This window comes from Diadema setosum, chromosome 10 (assembly GCF_964275005.1).
Source record: "Diadema setosum chromosome 10, eeDiaSeto1, whole genome shotgun sequence".
Taxonomy (NCBI): Eukaryota; Metazoa; Echinodermata; class Echinoidea; order Diadematoida; family Diadematidae; genus Diadema; species Diadema setosum.
In genome coordinates this window covers 8864118-8884548 of record NC_092694.1, presented here as the reverse complement: position 1 = coordinate 8884548, position 20431 = coordinate 8864118, and the positions used below count along the sequence as shown (strand labels likewise).

Here is a 20431-nt window from a genome sequence, read left to right as displayed (position 1 = left end):
CAGGGGAGGGGGAATGCTTTCATCTTCTCAAGAAAGCTTCTGTGTGCGCGAATGCAAAACTCTCTTTGGTGTTTTCAACTATTGTTTACTATAAAACATAATCATGCGTTGTTTTCAGGCTTTTTCATTTCACTGGATTTTAAACATCAATATTTTCCGAAGTATTCCAATTTCTTTTACCCTAACTGGAATCGGAAACTCTGCTATAACAATGATCGCAAAAATGCCGCGCTGTGTGTGGTTGCGCCAATGTGCAAACACGTGGTATCACTTTCAAGTTTAAAGGAAATACCCATGTGCTCCTGCCTAAGAGGTTACTGCAAGTTCGATGGATCGAATGCGCCATAGCTGAGCTGAATGGCTTGTTTACGGTAAACATGGAGTTTACAATCGATACGAAAAAGTCATTACGTCTTTCACGAGGAAAAACATACAAAACAAACAAACAAAAAACACCTACGAACGAATGTTGATAGCCAAAACTTTGAAAAGTAATAAACAGTTATGATGAGCGTGAACTGAAATTAGTTGTCATGATTTTGCTGTCTAACCAGGTGATGACTGCATCTCATTGGACCTAATCGTAGTGAATATGTCTGGGCATACGAGACCTTTTAAGTATTTCTGTGATTGCATTTTCAATTGACTGATTAATCGATCCTTTTTTATTGTTCAGGGAACATAGGATATTCGATTAAGTACACTATATTCGACTGTTTGATGTTTCCTACTATGCGCCAAAAGAAAGGCTATAGAATCACGATATCTTTGCAATGATTCCTTTAATTCAACTAATGAGCTGGTTCTTCGATCGATATTTCCAGGATATTTACACGCTGTTTATTCCAGTGCGCGCATTCTTTCGTCTGGCACGCACCTGGGTGTGGCACCTGCTTTTGTGGAAATTTCCACTAAGGGGAGAGGGGTGGGGTGTCAAGTTTCTTCGAGCCGAAGAGACTGCGTTTATTCAGTATTTCACAATCTCTTCGCACTAATTTATTGTCATTCGTGCTTTCCCATGATTCTTTGCTGATATTGAACATTTAGATTTAACTTTACGAAGGTTGGTAGATCGTGGATCTTTTTGTTGTGAAGTGTATGTAATTTCTTTTTTTTTATCATTCTTTGGAGGGGAAAGAAGAGTAAGGGGGAAAGAAGAATAAGAGGGAAAGTGAAATAAAACGAACAGCATGTACGGTCAGCATTCACAGTAAGACGTCTTTTTGTACCAGTATAGTTTTCATCATCACCATCAGACATCACTCAGATCATTTTAGCCGAGTTTTCCTATTAACATTAAGAAACACGCATAGTCCCTCGAGATAAACACCGAGGAAAATGAATAAGTATAACAAATACAAAGTATCAACACCTCCCAACAACACAAATATTTAGAAAAGACAACACACGTCGCTTCGATTTGAAAAAGTATTGCAGGAGAGCGGAGAAATCGCCGGTACAAAAATAACAGTGCGAGACACTTGAAAGAATTACGTTTAAATATTTAAAAGCATAAAGGGAACGGATAAAGTGATATAAAATGGAAGAAATCGTACCAAACGAGGTGTGAGAAACAACAGAAATAGAACGATAAGTTTTGTAGTAGGATTAGGCCCTAGCAAAAGTTTGCAGCACCGAAAGCTACGCGAAAATTAAATTTAATACACATTGGAAATTCGGTATTACGACGAGATCCTCGAGATCGTCAATAAACGATACAAAACAAGGGAAATTAATTCATTTTGACCTGAAAATAGTTTGTTATAAGTATTCTGTTATATGAGATCTCCTTTTATAGGCCTAGATCTTGTAATTGATCTTGATCAATAGACAATACACGAACAGAAACTCACCTCTTCCTTGCAGAAAATGATGCAATAACGTTACAAAAACACACACAACACTCTAAAAATCATTTCGTACTTGGGAGGCAAGGGAAAAACGGAAGAAATAGAGAAAAAGAAGCAGACATTGCACAACGGAGCGCTTCTACCCCGACTCAAAACGAAATAGGACCCAGCTGGCTCATGTAGCTATAAAGCTACAGTACTACGTGTACTACTCACGCTCCCAAGCCGGCCACACATGGGGATCCCACGGCGATCGATGGAAACATCCAGGGTCCGTAGGCGACAGGGATTCACGCGCGCGAAATTGCGTGTGCGCACAATTTTCTATAATGGAAACTACGAACACACACACGTCGAGTACACAGACACAGACACACACAAATGCGGGCAACCAGGCAACGCGGGCCGGCTGGAGAATGAAACATGTACAGTGTGTAGTCTGCTAGTATAATGCAATTGCAGGGATAATAACTTCGGGCGTCAGGGCTCGCTGCGCCGGGGCCGCTCGCGCTTCCGGCCCGGGGCGCGCCGGGGAGAGGCGGGGAAGCCTACCGCATGGATGTAGCGCTTGCTGCATAGGCAATGGGGCATTATCGGAATTTCCAAAAACCGTAATTTTTAGGCGATATTCCGTACTCCCGTAATCGTGATCATTTCCCGTAACAATTACGGGAAATCCGTACTAGTTGGCATCTCTGCATCTCTTGCTACAGAAAAAAGAGGAAGAAGAGAGAATCAATAAAAAATGACAAGAAACAAAAACAGACAAATGAGGAACTGCAGTTATTTGCTTAGTCTAATTTCCAGACACTCACAGACATTCATGCACTCACCTTGTAGTATTTGACGGCCAGCTCAGGCCGCTGGGCTCGCAGCAGGAACGACTCGGCCTTCTGGAACTCCTTCTGTTCAAAGGACTGCCTGGCCTGGCCCACCAGCACGTCGGACACGCTGTCCGGGTCGTAGTCCTCGGCGATGCGCTGGGCCGAGTCCCAGTCTTGATTGTGGACATACCTGGGAAGGATGCAAAAGTTAGGAGTTAAAGGGCCATCTGACAGATTCACGATTCTGTGTGCACATGCGCAGTAAGTTCTGACAGCCTACTCATCATATTTTGTGTTTGTGTTTTTCTTTTTAATCTTTCTAACATCTTGAGTCATCTTAGCTACATATCATCGCTGTGTATAATTACATCTCACTGAAACTTTACTGCCTGCAGTATTAGACATTTTTCATACATTACTATTCACACTAAATTATAGCTCAACAATATCTGAATTACTTCTCTATTATATCAAAAAGTTAAATCTTGATGAAAAAAACAATTCTAACAATTCTTACAAAGGATTACTGCACAATATTTGGACTAATCAAACATGACATTTTTTAGGAAATCATTGATCAAAATTAAAAAAGAATGGTTCAAAATTGTAATGCAAAATACTGAAAGATCAAGGCAGTACTTGCAGCTACCATAGCTGCTCTCGTCATAGATTTAGTCCGCTATATCAGGCAAATGGAACAGCAGGAGGTCTAGACTCACATGAGGACGGCCTCCTTGGGTTTGTTGGCCTTGATGAACTCTGCCTCTGCCTCCTTGTACTTGCCCTCGTCCTCAAGGTACATGGCGTGCTTGAGGTGGATGTCGCCCATCTTGTTCTTCATGGCGGAGCGAGCGAGGTCAAAGGCAAAGTCAAATGCACTGGTGGGGGAGGATGGGGCAAATGAAATAAAGTCAATGAGTAAAAACTGCTGTGAATACTGTGTGGTGCATGACTATCTCTGCTACAAATCAAACATGCCATTTTGAGATTCAATTGTGGGCAGAAGTCTGAAGAGAACACTCCACTCTTAAATGAAATAATGGACAACCACTAAATCTACAGCTTCTACATAAAAACTGCGGTTTACAATAACCTGTGAGAGTGTCGCCTCTTGTCACAATATCTGCAACAAGTGCAATTCTCCACAAATTGCATATTATATTTATTTGACATGGATTGCCCATAAATGCTTAGTAAGCAAGGAGGTACTATTAAAGTAACATGATGAAAATTACTATGTTTGCCTACAAAACTATCCACTGGGATTATTTTCCAGAAGTTTCAAATGAATACACTACTTTTTATAGCACAAGGGGTTCATAATTCAAAGGCACTGAGACCCGCACATAAGTCTGTCCTCTATACACAACACCAGCAAAAGGAATATCGATTACAGAGCAAATTGAGGGTACATCTCCTCAAAGTGAAATCCTCACCAATTGTCGGCGGCATAATCGATGGCTGCCTCCAGGAGACCAAACTTGGTAAGCAGCTTGACGGCCGAGTCTCCCCCAAGACTCTTGGCCCACAGGTAGGCCACTTGCTTGGACGCATTGGCTCCACCGTGGGCCTTGGCCACCTGAAAACCAATAGCAAGAAAGATGTGCCAGATGGGATAAGAGAAAAATTTCCAAATGTTGTAAGTGTAACAGTTTCTTACCAGGGCCCTGAGGTGAATCTTGACCAGACATAACTTCATCATGATTGACACTGATTGACAGGTATACTAACAGATTCCATTCAAAGCTAGATTTTTCCTTTTTTCTAATTTACAAGAAAGACAAAACAGTTCCAACATTACCTTGAGGAGAAACAATCCTGATAATAGGAAATAAGAATTTCAAAACTCTCAGAGCATGTTTCTCGAGTAAAAGGATCAAGATCACAAATAGGATCAAGATCACAAATAGGATCAAGATCATAAATAGGATCAAGATCACAAATAGGATCAAGATCACAAATAGGATCAAGATCACAAATAGGATCAAGATCACAAATAGGATCAAGATCACAAATAGGATCAAGATCACAAATAGGATCAAGATCACATATACATCCAATCTGTGTACATGCTGACATACACAAGAAATCAATCAACATTAACATGTTAAACTGTCATAGGTCCGCTTGAATGAGAGAAGGGAAATTCCCATATTTAAATCAAAAGAGACATACCGACATTAATCATTCAATCTCACCCAATGAGCAGAGCTGCCAACCTTTGGAAGCACAAATTAGTACTCAGCAGCTCCAAAATTCGTATTTTTCCACCAGAATTCGTATTTTTTCAATCTCCCTCTTTTCGCTATTTTGAATTAAACTCGTCGACTTACGAGGCCTACAGGCTCTAAACATAACGTTATGACATATGTCGAAGCATCGAGCTGGTCACCAGTACGATAAAGATGCCAAACTACGCAATGTTCAGCGTTGATTGATTGCTTTCTCGCAATGAATATGTACAAGTGCAAGTATGTACCTCCAAAAACTTGCTGGGCTGATTATGGAAGCTTCCACTATCTAGCAGGGGACGGGGAATGCTTTCATCTTCTCAAGAGAGCTTCTGTGTGAGCGGATGCAAAACTCTCTTCTGTGTTTCCAATTATTGTTTACTATTAAAACATAATCATGCGTTGTTTTCAGGCTTTTTTCATTTTATTGGATTTTAAACATCAGTATTTTCCGAAGTATTCCAATTCCTTTTCCCCTGACTGGAATCGGAAAGTCTGCTATAACGATGATCGCAAAATGCCGCGCTAGTGTGTGGAAGCGCCGATGTGCAAACACGTGGCTTCACGCGCCATGTGCTCCTGCCTATAAGAGGTTACTGCAAGTTCGATGGATCGAATGCGCCATAGCTGAGCTGAGCTGAATGGCTTGTTTACGGTAAACATGGAGTTTACGTTCGATACGAAGAAATCATTACGTCTTTCACGAGGGAAAAACACACAAAACAAACAAACAAACAAAATACACCCACGAACGAATGTTGATAGCCAAAACTTTGAAAAGTAATAAGCAGTTTTGATGAGCGTGAACTGAAATTAATTGTCATTACACGTTGTATTTTGCTGTTTAACCAGGTGATGACTGCATCTCATTGGACCTACTCGTAGTGAATTTGTCTGGGCATACGAGACCTTTCATGTATTTCTGTGATTGCATTTTTAATTGACTGAATATCAATCCTTTTTTTATTGTTCAGGGAATATTAGATATTCGATCAAGTACACTATAATCGACTGTTCGATGTTTCCTACTATGCGCCAAAAGAAAGGCTATAGAAATAGAATCACGATATCTTTGCAATGATTCCTTTAATTCAACTTATAAGCTGGTTCTTCGATCGATATTTCCAGGATATTTACACGCTGTTTATTCCAGTGCGCGCATTCTTTCGTCTGGTACGCACCTGGGTGTGGCACCTGCTTTTGTGGAAATTTCCACAAGGGAGAGGGGTGGGGTGTCAAGTTTCTTCAAGCCGAAGAGACTGCACACACGATCTCTTCGCTTTTATTTATTGTCATTTGTTTTCCCATTATTCTTTGCTGATATTGAACATTTAGATTTAACTTTACGAAGGTTGCTATAGCACGTGGTTCTTTTTGTTGTGAGGTGTATGTAATTTCTTTTTTTTTTATCATTCTTGAGAGGGGAAAGAAGAGTAAGGGGGAAAGAAGAGTAAGAAGGAAAGGGAAATAAAACAAACGTCACGTACGCTCAGCATTCACAGGAAGCCGTCTTTTTACACCAGTCACCAGCATAGTTATCATTACCGTCAGACATCACTCAAGATCATTTTAGCCTTTTCCTATCAATTGCATTAAGAAACACGCATAATCCCTCGAGATAAATACCTAGGAAAATAAATAACAAATACAAAGTATCAACACCTCCTAACAACACAAACATTTAGAAAATACAACAAACGGCACATTGAAGCGGCTGGGATCAAACTCCGTCGCTTCGATTCGAAAAAAGTATTGCAGCGAAGCGGAGAAATCGCCGTTACGAAAATAACAGTGCGAGACACTTAAGAGAATTACGTTTAAATACTTCAAAGTATAAAGGGAACGGATAAAGTGATATAAAATGGAAGAAATCGTACCAAACGAGGTGTGAGAAACGACAGAAATAAAACGAAGTTTAGAAGTAAGCTTAGGCCCTAGCAAAATTTTGCAGCACCGAAAGCTACGCGAAAATAAATACACATTGGAAACTCGGTATTGCGACGAGATCCTTGAGATCAAGTCAACAGACGTTACAAAACAAAGGAAATTAATTCATTTTGACCGGAAATTTGTTATAAGTATTCTGTTATATGAGATCTTCTTTAATAGGCCTAGAAATACATCGAGTATCCACCGTGACGATACTCGGGGAAAGAAAGTTCGAACGCTTTTCACCTGCACATACTGCAGCGCACATCAATACACGAACAGAAAGTCACCTCTTCCTTGCAGAAAATGATGCAAAAATGTTATAAAAAAAAACACACAACACTCTAAAAATCATTTCGTACTTGGGAGGAAAGGGACAAGCGGATGAAGAAGAAGAGAAAAAGAAGCAGACATTGCACAACGGAACGCTTTCTACCCCCCCTCAAAACGAAATAGGGTACTGTAGCTGGCTACAGTGTGTAGCTAAGCTACTGTACTCACGCTCCCCAGCCGGCCACACATGGGGATACCACGGCGATCGATGTAAACATCCAGAGTCCGTAGGCGGCAGGGATTCACGCGCGCGAAGTTCTGTTCGGTGTACACAGTACGCAAGCAGCGATATGCGTGTGCGCACACTTTTCTATTCAGCGCTTTCCACATACGGTGCGTACGCGTTGCATCGATATACCCAGCTGAGTACAGAATATGGCACATGCGACGTGCGTTTGCCATTTTTTTACCCATTATTCTTCCCACTGTGAATTCGTACTTTCTAAGGACGTTTTTCGTATTTTCGTATTCCCTTCGATTTTTCGTAACAAATACGAATTTTTCGGAACGGTTGGCAGCTCTGTATGAGCATAATGGAACATCCAACAGATTGATAATCAAAATACGATTCCAACAGTCACAAAATTAAATTCCTCCTTTAGTCTCTCCCTGTAAGCTTGGCGGAACTGCTCATAATCTTAACAAGATTCAAATAGTCACAGAGAATGTATTCATTCTTTAGTCTCACCCTGTAAGCTTCATCCCAGAGGTCGTTGCTCCTGTACATATTGACTGCAGCCTTCCAGTCACTGGCCTCTGTGTAGTGTTGCTCAGCTTGACGTAGGGCTCCGTCATTCTCTAGCTCCTGTAAGGTTGGTAGACAGATACGCAGAGACAGATTAATAGATGGATACATAGAGATAGATGAATAAAGAGATATATACACAGAGAGATGGAAGTACAGATGGGTTTGTGAATGGATAGATTTATGCAAGCATGAGTGTATGTATGCATGTTTTCTATGTACCTATGTATGTACAGATAAAAAAATATGTAGAACAACAGATATATATATATATAGATAGATAGATAGATAGATAGATAGGTAGGTAGATAGATAGATAGATAGATGGACAAAGATAACAAGAAAGATAGATATACACAAAGAGAAGGACGGATGGAGGATGAACCGTATAAATGGCTAGTACATGTGAGTACATACATATGTTACATCTACAAATGTATGTGTTAATGCATGTATACAAAGTTAGATAGGGAGATAGTGGCTGGTAAACATACAGATAGATACATTTCTTGTAGATAGATAGATATATTAAAAGACTAGATATCTAGATAAATATGACAGAGAGATAATGAGAGATAGATAGATAGATAGATAGATAGATAGATAGATAGATAGATAGACAGATAGACAGATACAGAGATAGATAACAATAGAGATAGATAGACAGTATGTCCTTCCATCCTGCAATCCATCTGCCCTTGTAACAGATGAGATTTTGTGAAAATCTTGTTCGTTTGATATACATTCTTGCATCCAGCTGTCTACAGGTCTGCCATCTCTACACTAACTCAGATTTTTTCTCAGATCTGGTAGCACTGACATAATCATGTACATGTTTCAGACCTACTACTTACAGAAATTGGACAAGTAAAATCTTTGGAGAGTTACGCCATGTAACGTCAGAGGAATGTGGCCCAGACTGGGCACAGTGTCTCCCTTCAGAGTGCTGTACTTAATATGAAGCCTGAAATTGGAGTCTGACCCTCAAAAAACCAGGACTTTGACCACACCCTGGACTCTAATTTTAAGCTAAAGCTTGACCGTGACCATACCTTGGCCAAGTGAAGGTGGGTGTCTTGCAGGAGGTCTGGATGGTGCTGCTTGACCAGTCGGATCATGTGATCATACTGACGCTGCTTCTTGTACATAGTGATGGCCAGGTCAGGCTCCTTGACCGTCAGATACAGTCTGGAATAACAGAAAAAAAAAGAGCCATTAAGTGTGCAAAATTAATACATTCCTCAAACAAACATTAACCAGTTGAAGACGAGTCCTGAGAATACTCGGGCACGTGTCTATGAGAAATGTGTGTTATGATGAATTCAGCCCGTCCTCCACGGGTTAAGAAAAAGAAACAAATGTATAAACTTGCAGTATATCGTAACTCTCTAAAAACATCAAATAATATCCTTCCTTTGATATATTTGTAAAGCTGACCTATGATTATGTGGGTAATCAATGTCTTATACCTGTGTCAGCTTGTTACACCACTGTGGTTGTTGGGATATTAAGTAACACATCATTACTACGCAAGTAGTAGTACACTATATTTCATGGACTATGGTTTATTTGCAGCAGGGATCAACTGTAACAAGCAGATGTAGGAATTAAATGTGCAAGAAATCTTGACATTCACATGCAAGCGTGCAGTTTGCAATGTAAAATTCATTCGATGCTCATAAGATGTGAAATATGAGCTGAGTGTATGACTCACCTCTCTGCCTCCCGGAACTTCCCCTGAGCCTCCATCTCTTGAGCCTGGTTGATGTAGAGTACAGCAATGTCTTCCCCCTTCATACATGTCATGGCAAGCTGTGGACAGTACGACATGAGAGAGAGATAAGATATTGATAGCACATTTGTGATCAGACAAATGCATCATTCATTAATGTCTGCATCATCGCCATGACAACCAACATCATCACCATCATCTTCACAGTCATCATGCTCACTCATTATCATTATCATTCTTATCGTCATTGTTGTTACTACTGCTATGGACAGTATAACATGGTGGAAGAAAGGGAGGGAGATACAGTGTAAGATACTGACAGCACATTTCTGATTGGGCAGGTGCATCATTCATACGTGGCTGCATCATCACCATGACAACCAACATTAATATCATCATTACAGTCATCATGGTCCACTCATCATCACTATCATTCTTATTATCATTGTTGTTATCACTGCTGATTGAATGTTTGTCATTGTTTACTAGAGTGACAGGGTCTGAAAACTTTAGGCCAAATTTGCACAGGGTCGTTATGCACTTGCAGGAGATTCTCTTGCTATGTAGGTAGAGTGGCCTCAAACAGGTGGACATTCATAGTTTTCTTGCATATTTCAAATTCTTACCCTCTTCTCTATAATATATGGTAATCTGGTAGAATGTTAAGTAGAGTGAATGCTTTTGTGTGTCTTTGCTTTCTTCAGCCATCCCTGGTTTGTTTTCATTCATCTTTGTACGTAACTTTCACAACTACTTTAAACATTAACAGTGCTTAGGAATGATAAGTGTAACTTTTAGTCATTTTTACACCTAAGCCTTTGGTATGCACAAACACAGCAGCATTTCAGTAGCAAGTTCACAATGTCAACCTGTTGAGATTCAGATATTACAATTTAATATAGTTTTATTTATCACTTACATTGTATAACTATTTTCACTAATGATCTAATATCCTCCAGGAAGAAATGTGTAGGACAATCACAAATCTTTCATACTTTCTGGGTAAATCAAATCCTCCATCGCCATGACTTTATTAGATGCATCTCAGGCCTGGTCAGGCAAATCATATGATCATCACCACCGTCATCATCACAATCACCATCATCATCATCACCACCATCACCACCATCACCATCAACATCATCACTATCAGTGTCATCTGCATCATCACCTCCATCAGCATCAGCATCACCCCCATCACCATCCCCATCATCACCATCGTCATAACAATCATCATCACCACCACCACCATCATCATCACCATCACATCATCGTCACTGTCATAACCATCATCATGATCATCATCTCCATCAGCACCACCATTAAAACCATTACCATTATCATCGCCATTGCCATCGTCATCGTCACCACCATCACCTCCATCACCATAGTCATTATTACGACCATCACCACCATTATCATCATCACTATCAGCATCATCAGCATCACCATCATCATCGTCATTATCATCATCATCATCGTCATCAATCTGCTTACCCTGTGTGCAGCCTCCCACTTTCCGGCCGCTGTGTACATGTCGATGGCCTCCTTGGTCTGGCCCGCCATGGTGAAGTAGCGCTCGGCCGTCTCGTAGTCGTGGACCTGGACGTAGTGCTTGGCGATGACCGGGTAGTAACGCTCGGCGATGTCCGGATCCTGAAGCTTGATGATCTGCTCCGCCTTGGTCCACTGGTGTGAGTCCACGGCTGCCTTCACAGCCTTGTGGGAAGCTCTGGAAGAGAAGGGGGAAAATATGTACACCTCTCATCATTGGTGCAAAAGTTGAATTCTTGCACAAAACGTGCTCACATGCAACATTATAGACAACAGAACGTAGACACAGCCATACATGAATGACAAAAGTAACACACTTGTGTCAAGTAGCATATTATGAAGTATGCATACTGAATGCAATTTTTCAGAATTAAAGTACTGTGAAATATACAAAATGATAACAATACTGGATCACAGCATATTGAATCATAATGTAAAAAGGACACCAGCCGATCAATATTACTATCACTGAATGCTACCTCAAGAACTTCCTCATGCTGATGAGGGTTAGCCCTCTGGGACAGTGACTTACTCTTCCCCTAAACAGTGGCTTAGTTACACACAGGCAGTGACTTTGGGAGCTCACCCTGCTTCAATGTAATGGTTGATGGCCGCATCAAGCTGCTTCTGAGATACCAAGTGGTCACCCCACTCCTCCTCCAGACGAACCACCTCACTGGGGAAGGCCATGCGTGCCAGCTCCACGGCTAGGAGATGACGGGGGTGGGAGATGACATTTATTTCCACTTTCTCTTATCATGCACAATGAACACACTGAAGTCAGGAATATCTTAACTGGTTTTGATTTACACATAAAACAGCTTTGAATGAGACAGTTACAAGACAGCAGAGATTGCTAGTTTTGAAGTATTGAAGTAAGACCTGAAACATACTATCTTAAAGGTGTGTAGGTGATACTTGATATAGCACATAATTACGGGATTCAATTAAAGTTCAATTTGTTTCATACTTCTCATTTGTCAATATCTCATCAAAAGTAATTATGGCACAAGTTCTTGTACAACCCTTGTCAATAATGTAAAAAAAAATACATACATGATATACACAGTAATCATAACGATAACTTGTCGAAATCTAAACTGGTTTATGTACAAAGAGAAGTATGACAGAACCTACATGAAAGCAAGCTTATCTAATGGGGATCGAAACCCAAGTGATCCAATAACAGAATATTTAGAATAATTAATAAATAAATAATAATTGTGTGACATTTGTATATCTCTGTGTGCTCTAATACTTCAGTTCAGGATTGGCTCATCAACCCCTTGCCTACATTAACCTTGTATCAACGTGTTAAACAAATCTGACATTTGACACTATTGCTTCTTTTTGCAAAAACTTATTTTCTCCTTTAATGAGAAATGCAGCTGGTTTGGCCTTGGACAACCATCACTTCAATGGCACATCCAGCATAAAATGATATAATTCAATGATTCTCACCTCTCCTGTAAGACTTTCCTCTTCGGTAGCACTCAAGGGCACGTTGCTCATCCCTTGTCTTCTCGAACAAATCTCCAGCCTGGACCGTAAGGAAATGATCACGAAAGAAACAATAGTAGAGTGATAGTTTCAGAATTGCTAATTGTGACTTCCAGTTGTTGAGATAGGGAAGTGTGATATGAAATCTGCGTTGATACAGCTGTACATGTTATCTTAATCAAAATTTGCAGCAACTGTAATGAACGTTTGTGTTATGCAAATGTTTCTCTTGAGGTGCTTTACTAAAATATCAGCAAATATGGTATTTGCAGCACTATTTATTTATTTAAAAAAAATTAATTTCTGTATTTTGTGTATTTCTGACAAACATGCATTCACACTGTGCTTCTGTTAATATTCTTTTTCACAAACAATCAAAGCATACTAAGCGATATCTCACAAGATTGCTTTTAAATCTTAACACCTGCATCTGGCATGGAATTATTAAAGAGTGAATATTACAAAGGCTACAAACATTGAGCAGGCCAGCTTCCGTTGACGTCATAACGTAATAACGTAATACAATGTATTTACAATAATACGCTCTTCTTTATCCCGGGTAGCCTCTTCAGTGTTGCCACTGCTCTACAAGAGGGCCCTGCCATTATCATTAATCCTACATATGTTGCTATGTTGCTAAGTAGGCTACCTGTTCACACACTAACGCTTTGAAGACTGGTCCCGAATATACTCGGGCAGATGTCAATGGGACATGCACGTAGGAGGACAATCAGTTCGTCCTCAATAGGATAAGTGGGTGAAGAGGAACATGCTGAGTATAAAATATCATCCGAGGATGAAGTCACTTGACGGGATTCGCACCTCCAACTGAAAACCAGGGCCCCATTTCATAAAAAGTTGATATGATAGCAACTCTTGCTGGAATGGCAATTGTCATGGTAAATGACAAGAATCCAGCTTCCTGATTGGCTGTTTCTATTGGAAGTTGCCATTCCAGCAAGAGTTGCTATCCTAACATCTTTTATGAAATGGGGCCCTAGAGTCTTATCCACTATGAGACAGGGCCCCCATTTTAGGGGGTGGTGGTATAGGGGTGAAACACTCACCCTCTCATAGAACTCGCCCTTGATGAGCGTGGCGGCGATGCGCTGGACCAGGTCCCGGTTCTCCATCAGCTCCTCGCTGCTCGTCACCAGCCGCGCCGCCCGGCTCGGCATGCCGGCCTTCATGTAGAGGGCGATGGCGGCGTGGACGTCGCCCTCGTTCTCCTTCAGCTCGCCAGCCTTCTCCTCCTGCCTGGTCTCCATCAGCCACTGGTAGTAGTTACGCTTCAGGCTCTCCAGCTCAGGGTGTCCCTGCCCATGATTAGAAAAACAGTCACGAGCTTGATAACAATATCCGTTCATGTCAATTTGAGATATTAGAAATTGAACCTGCTAAAAAAAAAAATAAAATAAAAACCAGAACAAAACAACAAAGGAAATAGTAAGAAAATATGGTATGTATTTATGATAACTTTACAAAAATTCTGTTATGAATCAAGGGTCATCGGAAAGGTTTTATTTTGCTCAATCTTATGTTGGGACTTTACCCATTTGCGATCAAACTTTTAATTGTAGCTTGTTGGTTTGCTTTTTAGCCTTCAGCTTTGTTCACTAAACGGTACAAAAGCTGAAGCCTTGTGCGTAGGGTAACAAACATAATGCCAACGAATTTTGATACCATATTCGTTCAAAGGATTTAAGACTAGTCGGACTCGGACTGAAGTTCTTCCCAAACTCACCTTGCCCTGGGCAACAGAAATGGCTTCGTCCCACTTGTGGAGCTCCTGGTACATCTCCATTGCTTCATCAATAGCATTCTACCACAGAAGGAATGGAGGGATGAACAGACACGTCAATATTATACAGATAATCATCATTTATCGTGTATCAATTTTATCAAAACTTATTGAGGTCAATAGCTGATAGATGAGTGATGGTAGCTGATAAATCTCAGATTTGAGAAAATGTGTTTTACCTTGAAACTCCTACTATTCTACAATTTCAACAGGATCAAAGTCAGTGGAGAAATAGAGAAGAAAATGACAGGAATTTACAAAGAGCAGGCAGACTTCAAGATTATATTTAACTATAGATCATATAGGCTCTGATTCAGGGATGCCAACACAATACACAGTATTGCCATATTCTAAAGGCTGAAAAGTCATATTTTTGGTAGTAAAATACAGTGTAGTATTTTCTTCTTTTTTTTTTTACCTTTCCTGCAATTAATGGACATATGTAGTATTACAATTTGAGAAAAACAGTTATTTCCATGAAACCTGCAGTATTTTTGGCAAAAGAAGTACAAATTACAGCAAAATCGGAACAAGTGAAAGCTCTGCCAATTGTATGGAGACAAACAATTCAATTTCAAGGTAAAGGAGTACCAACAGTCCACAGCTGCAAGACCCATCTGTTGTTCAGGTGATATGTTCCTGTTTAAGTTTTGCCCACAAAAGTACAGCTGCCCGATTGGTTGTTTACATTGAGGATGGATCCATTTATTACTAAGGGATAATTTTATTGGTTGAGCATGAGAAGGGTGTTGTCTTGAACACTATGGGTTTAGTGGCAACCAAATGCCCTTATCATTCTCAACCGGCAGTTAGGTGCTTCGAGGGAAACTAAATTACACTAATTTCTGCCCTGGCAACTGACTGACATGAATAGATTATAGTACAGTGGACTCCCGTTATAATGAAGTCCTCCGGACCAGCAGCTCTCTTTCATTTTATCGAAATTTCGTTATAACCGAACAAATAAAAAACAAAAATACACAGTGTGGGTAACATTGCGGCTTGAATTTTTATTTCGTTGTAACCGGAATTTTGTTATAACCGTGTTCATTAAAACGGGTGTGCACTGTAAAGTCTTTATGATAGAATCACCTGCTCCAGATAGATGGTCTCTGCCTCCCAGAACTCCTTGTTGAGTACAGCGAGCTTTGCCCGAGTGCTGTAGTGATTCATGCCATCTTCTCCCTGAATATAGAGAAGACAGAAGACCAGAAATGAAACCATCACAAACTCAGGTGAGGCCCTGTGAAATTTGACACCACAATGTTGACCAACATGGCATACACTGTTTCAGCAAAGTTTTCTCTTTACTGACCTTTGTCTTGTGTCATCCAGTTTACACTCAGTCCATTGCCTTGTAATACTACATGAATAAAGATAAGGTCTCTTCCTTTTTATATAGCACAATGTGGTTGATACCAATATGACTATTGCTAACAAGGGGTTGGCATCATTTGCCCATTTAAAGTGAAAACTAAGTTCTGGTAAGGGCTTGAGAACCCGTCTGGCACCATTTCATATTTGCTTGCAATATATCGAAAGAGTCTACAAAGAAACTTACCTGGCTGACGCGGTTTGCCGGAATGATGAGTCGTTTTGGAGTATTTTGAGAAAAATAATAAAAGTCGGTAAACCGACTTTTATTCCAGAAGGCTCCAGACTAACTCGGTCTTGGGGAAAACTCAACCCTATTTCAGACAATTTACACACAGTTCGTGATCGCCATGTTCATCAGTACTCTATACTAGTAATACTACGGGCACCGGCCAAACGAGGCCTTACTGAGCAGACAGGAAAGTGCGTGCTAATCCTGTAAAAAACAAATGGACAGCGCGCGGTCCTCAAGCCTACTAGCAAAGACGCTTTATAATACGCACATACATCACCTCAGTTGCTGAGACGCGCGGTCTTTGAAGTTTTTGTTGTTGTTTATCAATTGTCTTTGATTGTTTTTAGAGGTGCTTGAGAGGCGCACACTAATTTTGCATGCGCGCCAAAGAGGTTTTTGATGCGCGTGTTGTAACAACTCGGACCATTACTGCGAGTAGCCAGAACGCTACAATGTAGTTTATACAGGCCGCTCCCGTATGCATAGTACTGTACAATCCAGAGGGAAAACCAGTAGCAGTACAATTCATCCCGCCGTCAAGCAAAGCGAGGCCGAGTTATCCCCGAGTCCGAGTCTAGCCTGACCCCGTTCGGGTAAGTTCCGAGACTGAATGTTTTTGGTTAACATATCCCATTTTCGTCCTTACCCATCGAATATCTTGTTATTACAGCGTTATTCCGCATATTTCCTAGGCATACGTTCACATTTTGGAGCAAAATTTGACAACTTTTGCAGGCATACCAGAACTTTGTTTGGGCTTTAAGAGTCTGATGAAGTAATATCAAATGCAGTTTCAATTACCACACACAAAGTGAAGTCTTTGCATTTGCCTGGCTATGTTACTTTAACCCAATGAAGACGGGCTGATTTTGCATTTCCCATAGACACCTACCTGAGTATACTCGCACAACAACTGAAATCAGAATGTACAGCACACAGAATACGTCTTGTTACTATTCTATGTATGACATACTTGAAATGACTGCCATGTTGTTTTTGTTGAGGTGTTAATATGTGTGATGAAACGAAGAAAATGAGGGAAATGCTTCGTTGGTTCATCCAAATTAATTGACACTCACAGTCTCCTTGGTGATTTCGTTGGCCCGTTTGTTGATGTTGCGCAGGTAGCGAGCCCTGGAGACGTCGCCCAGGGCGGCGAAGCATCGCTCGGCTATGTGGAGCTGTTTGGCCCCGAGGGAGAGCTTGGCCAAGGTCTTCCACATCGCCTCCGTTTCGCTGGTCATCTCCAGGGTCTCGAGGAAGGCCACGGCTCTGAGATGGGTCAACGACAACGGATGAGGCAGGAGGAAGAAAAAATGCAGAGCAAATGATGTGATTCTTTGGGTCTAGGGCAATTACCTCCTGGGCACTTACCCCGGACCCTTCCCCTAACCCTAATCCTTAACCTAATCCTAACTCTAACCGTAAACCTAACCCTAACCCAAACTCTACCCCGAAGCCTAACCCTAGTCTTTACTCTAACCTTATCACTAACCAGTATTTAGCCTGGGGGTAATTGCCCTCGGGGGGTAATTGCCCTGATACAAAATGCAGAGCAAATGTTATGATTTTTCCTATGTGTCTATGAATATCAGAGAAATGGCTTCCTTCTTTGAAGCTTGAAGCAGCATCTCTAGGTCTATCATCCCCCAAAACTGTTGCCTGGAAATTCTTCTGCAGATTCACTTTAGTGTATCTGTGATCAAGATTAATTTTGACGAGATATTTTTGGGCCACTGTCATATATCTTCGATATATATCTTCAGGATTTGTGAGTAGTTTGACATAGTCTGCTCGGAGACTGTGCTGATGAAAGTGTCACCTGCATTTATTTGTTTCTCTTTGCTCAATCACGTCACTAGTATTCCTGGCACTGATCTTTTTCTTATCTTCTCTTCTTTATTGTTAGTGTTTTGTAAAGTAGAGCAAAAAAAAAAATATAAAAATCAACTTTGTATGATCCCTTTGCTGTCTTCATACATTTCTGGGAATTTTCAAAAGCTTTTCATTTGCTAATTTAAAAGCTTAAATGTACAAATGCACTCTGGAAGACTATAAATTCTTGTTTCTCTTTCAAAGTAAATTCCCTCCTGATTTTGTTCAGATTTAATGCATCTAACCACTTCAATCTACTCTCTGTTTCCACTACAAGATATGCAGTGAAAAACAGAATTGCCAATTTTCATGATGACTGAGATGACAGCTTCTGACTGCCATTAAAGGGTGTGTACAGTTCTGGGCGAGGTGAGGATTTAGCTTTTAACGTTTTGCGAGATATTCAGAAACCAATCTATGAGATGTCAAAGAGCATGCAGTTCTAAGGGGTATCAAAAGTTTATTTGATGAAATTCGGTTTTGAAATGGCTGAGATATCCAAAAACAAGGTGAAACAAAGAGATCCTAATAAAGTTGTGGCATGTCGCCTTTTATTATTAGCACTTTTTTGGATATCTCAGCCATTTAAAAACCAATTTTCATCCAATAAACGTTGAATCCTTCTTAAAATTACATGCTCTTTCATATTTCATAAGAGGCTTTTCATTATCTCACTTAGGAATGTTCAAAACATGAATCCCCACCTCAACCAGTACTGTACAGTCCCTTTAACACTATGATTACCTTGCGAAGTCGCCGTCGTCGATGGCCGTGCCAAACTCGATCAGCCCCTCGTCCAGGGTGTAGGACACCGTGGTGACACCCTCGTTGACGATGACCTCGGTCTTGCCGTCGGCCCTCTCCAGGTCGACGATGTCGCCCTGCGCGACGCAGCAAAGGGAGGTACATCATGGATTAATACATGACAGTCCCACATGCACATTTCATGTGTCAGCTGTTTTATAACAATTTTGGATCTGATCATGATTTTCAAAAGTTACTTGACATGTCATACGGAATGTACGAAAAAATGACAGCCCATGTGCACATATCACACATCGGCTATTTTGCAACGTGTCTGGATCTGATTATGGTTTTCTAGTTCAGTTACTTGACAGAAAATAGTACAGAGAACAAATATCCATCAAATTTCCAAATCAAATGCAATTCTTCTACCTTCCTAGTCATACAAAGCAACAATTTGCACTTGCGATTTCAAACCTGTTTTCCATAGGAGAAAAATGTCATGATAGAAGAGAACATCTGAAATGACAACCACAAGGTTGTGGATTCCTGACAAAATATCAGCACCGTTTTATGTTAGTGAATGACAAAGTCCAAGCATGGGCTGTTTGTCATGCCATGTACTGTAATTTATCACCAACATCTTTATGTCATGGCACTGGAGATTAAGGATAAGGGCCAGGTGAAGGGTCAGGGGGTAATTGCCCAGGGGGTAATTGCCCTAGACCCTGTAATTCATCACCAACATCTTTATGTCATGGCACTGGAGATTAAGGATTTCTTACCTTCATTGGAAACATGGTGACTCTCTCCGGGTGGTCGATGTTGTACCACACGCACAAGTTGCCCCTGTTCTGGGCGACCACCACATCGCTCTGGGGCACCCACTGTGGATACAAAAGAAAGTTGTAACACAGAAATGTTATTTGAATATCTGTTGGTCGTGATCTTGAGATAATTTGAAAGAAGGAGGAGGAGGAGAAGGAGGAGGAAGAGAAGGAGGAGGAAGAGAAGGAGGAGGAGGAGGAGGAGGAGGAAGAGAAGGAGGAGGAGGAGGAAGAGAAGGAGGAGGAAGAGAAGGAGGAGGAAGAGGAGGAGGAAGAGAAGGAGGAGGGAAGAGAAGGAGGAGGAAGAGAAGGAGGAGGAAGAGAAGGAGGAGGAAGAGAAGGAGGAGGAAGAGAAGGAGGAGGAGAAGGAGGAGGAAGAGAAGGAGGAGGAAGAGAAGGAGGAGGAAGAGGAGGAGGAGGAAGAGAAGGAGGAGGAAGAGAAGGAGGAGAAGGAGGAGGAAGAGAAGGAGGAGGAAGGAGGAGGAGAAGGAGGAAGAAGAGAAGGAGGAGGAAGAGAAGGAGGAGGAAGAGGAGGAGGAAGAGAAGGAGGAGGAAGAGAAGGAGGAGGAAGAGAAGGAGGAGGAAGAGGAGGAGGAGGAAGAGAAGGAGGAGGAAGAGAAGGAGGAGGAAGAGAAGGAGGAGGAAGAGAAGGAGGAGGAAGAGAAGGAGGAGGAAGAGAAGGAGGAGGAAGAGAAGGAGGAGGAAGAGGAGGAGGAAGAGAGAAGGAGGAGGAAGAGAAGGAGGAGGAAGAGAAGGAGGAGGAAGAGGAGGAGGCGGAAGAGAAGGAGGAGGAAGAGAAGGAGAAGGAGAAGGAGGAGGAAGAGAAGGAGGAGGAGAGGAAGAGAAGGAGGAGGAAGAGGAGGAGGAGGAAGAGAAG

General features: G+C 41.2%; 1 protein-coding gene across 1 annotated transcript in view; it reads right to left on the bottom strand.

The window, feature by feature from the left end:
• Positions 1-20431, bottom strand: part of LOC140233718 (intraflagellar transport protein 172 homolog) — a 54171-nt gene that overhangs the window by 16892 nt on the left and 16848 nt on the right. The window contains exons 12-26 of the mRNA XM_072313818.1: positions 19513-19614; positions 18728-18864; positions 17188-17380; positions 15592-15684; positions 14443-14520; positions 13766-14014; positions 12660-12738; positions 11785-11905; positions 11142-11376; positions 9627-9724; positions 8965-9100; positions 7856-7972; positions 4111-4253; positions 3394-3552; positions 2684-2864 (exon numbers count right to left, since the gene is read on the bottom strand). Coding sequence (XP_072169919.1) covers positions 2684-2864; positions 3394-3552; positions 4111-4253; positions 7856-7972; positions 8965-9100; positions 9627-9724; positions 11142-11376; positions 11785-11905; positions 12660-12738; positions 13766-14014; positions 14443-14520; positions 15592-15684; positions 17188-17380; positions 18728-18864; positions 19513-19614 — 2121 coding nt within the window. The remainder of the gene's footprint in view (positions 1-2683; positions 2865-3393; positions 3553-4110; positions 4254-7855; positions 7973-8964; positions 9101-9626; positions 9725-11141; positions 11377-11784; positions 11906-12659; positions 12739-13765; positions 14015-14442; positions 14521-15591; positions 15685-17187; positions 17381-18727; positions 18865-19512; positions 19615-20431) is intronic.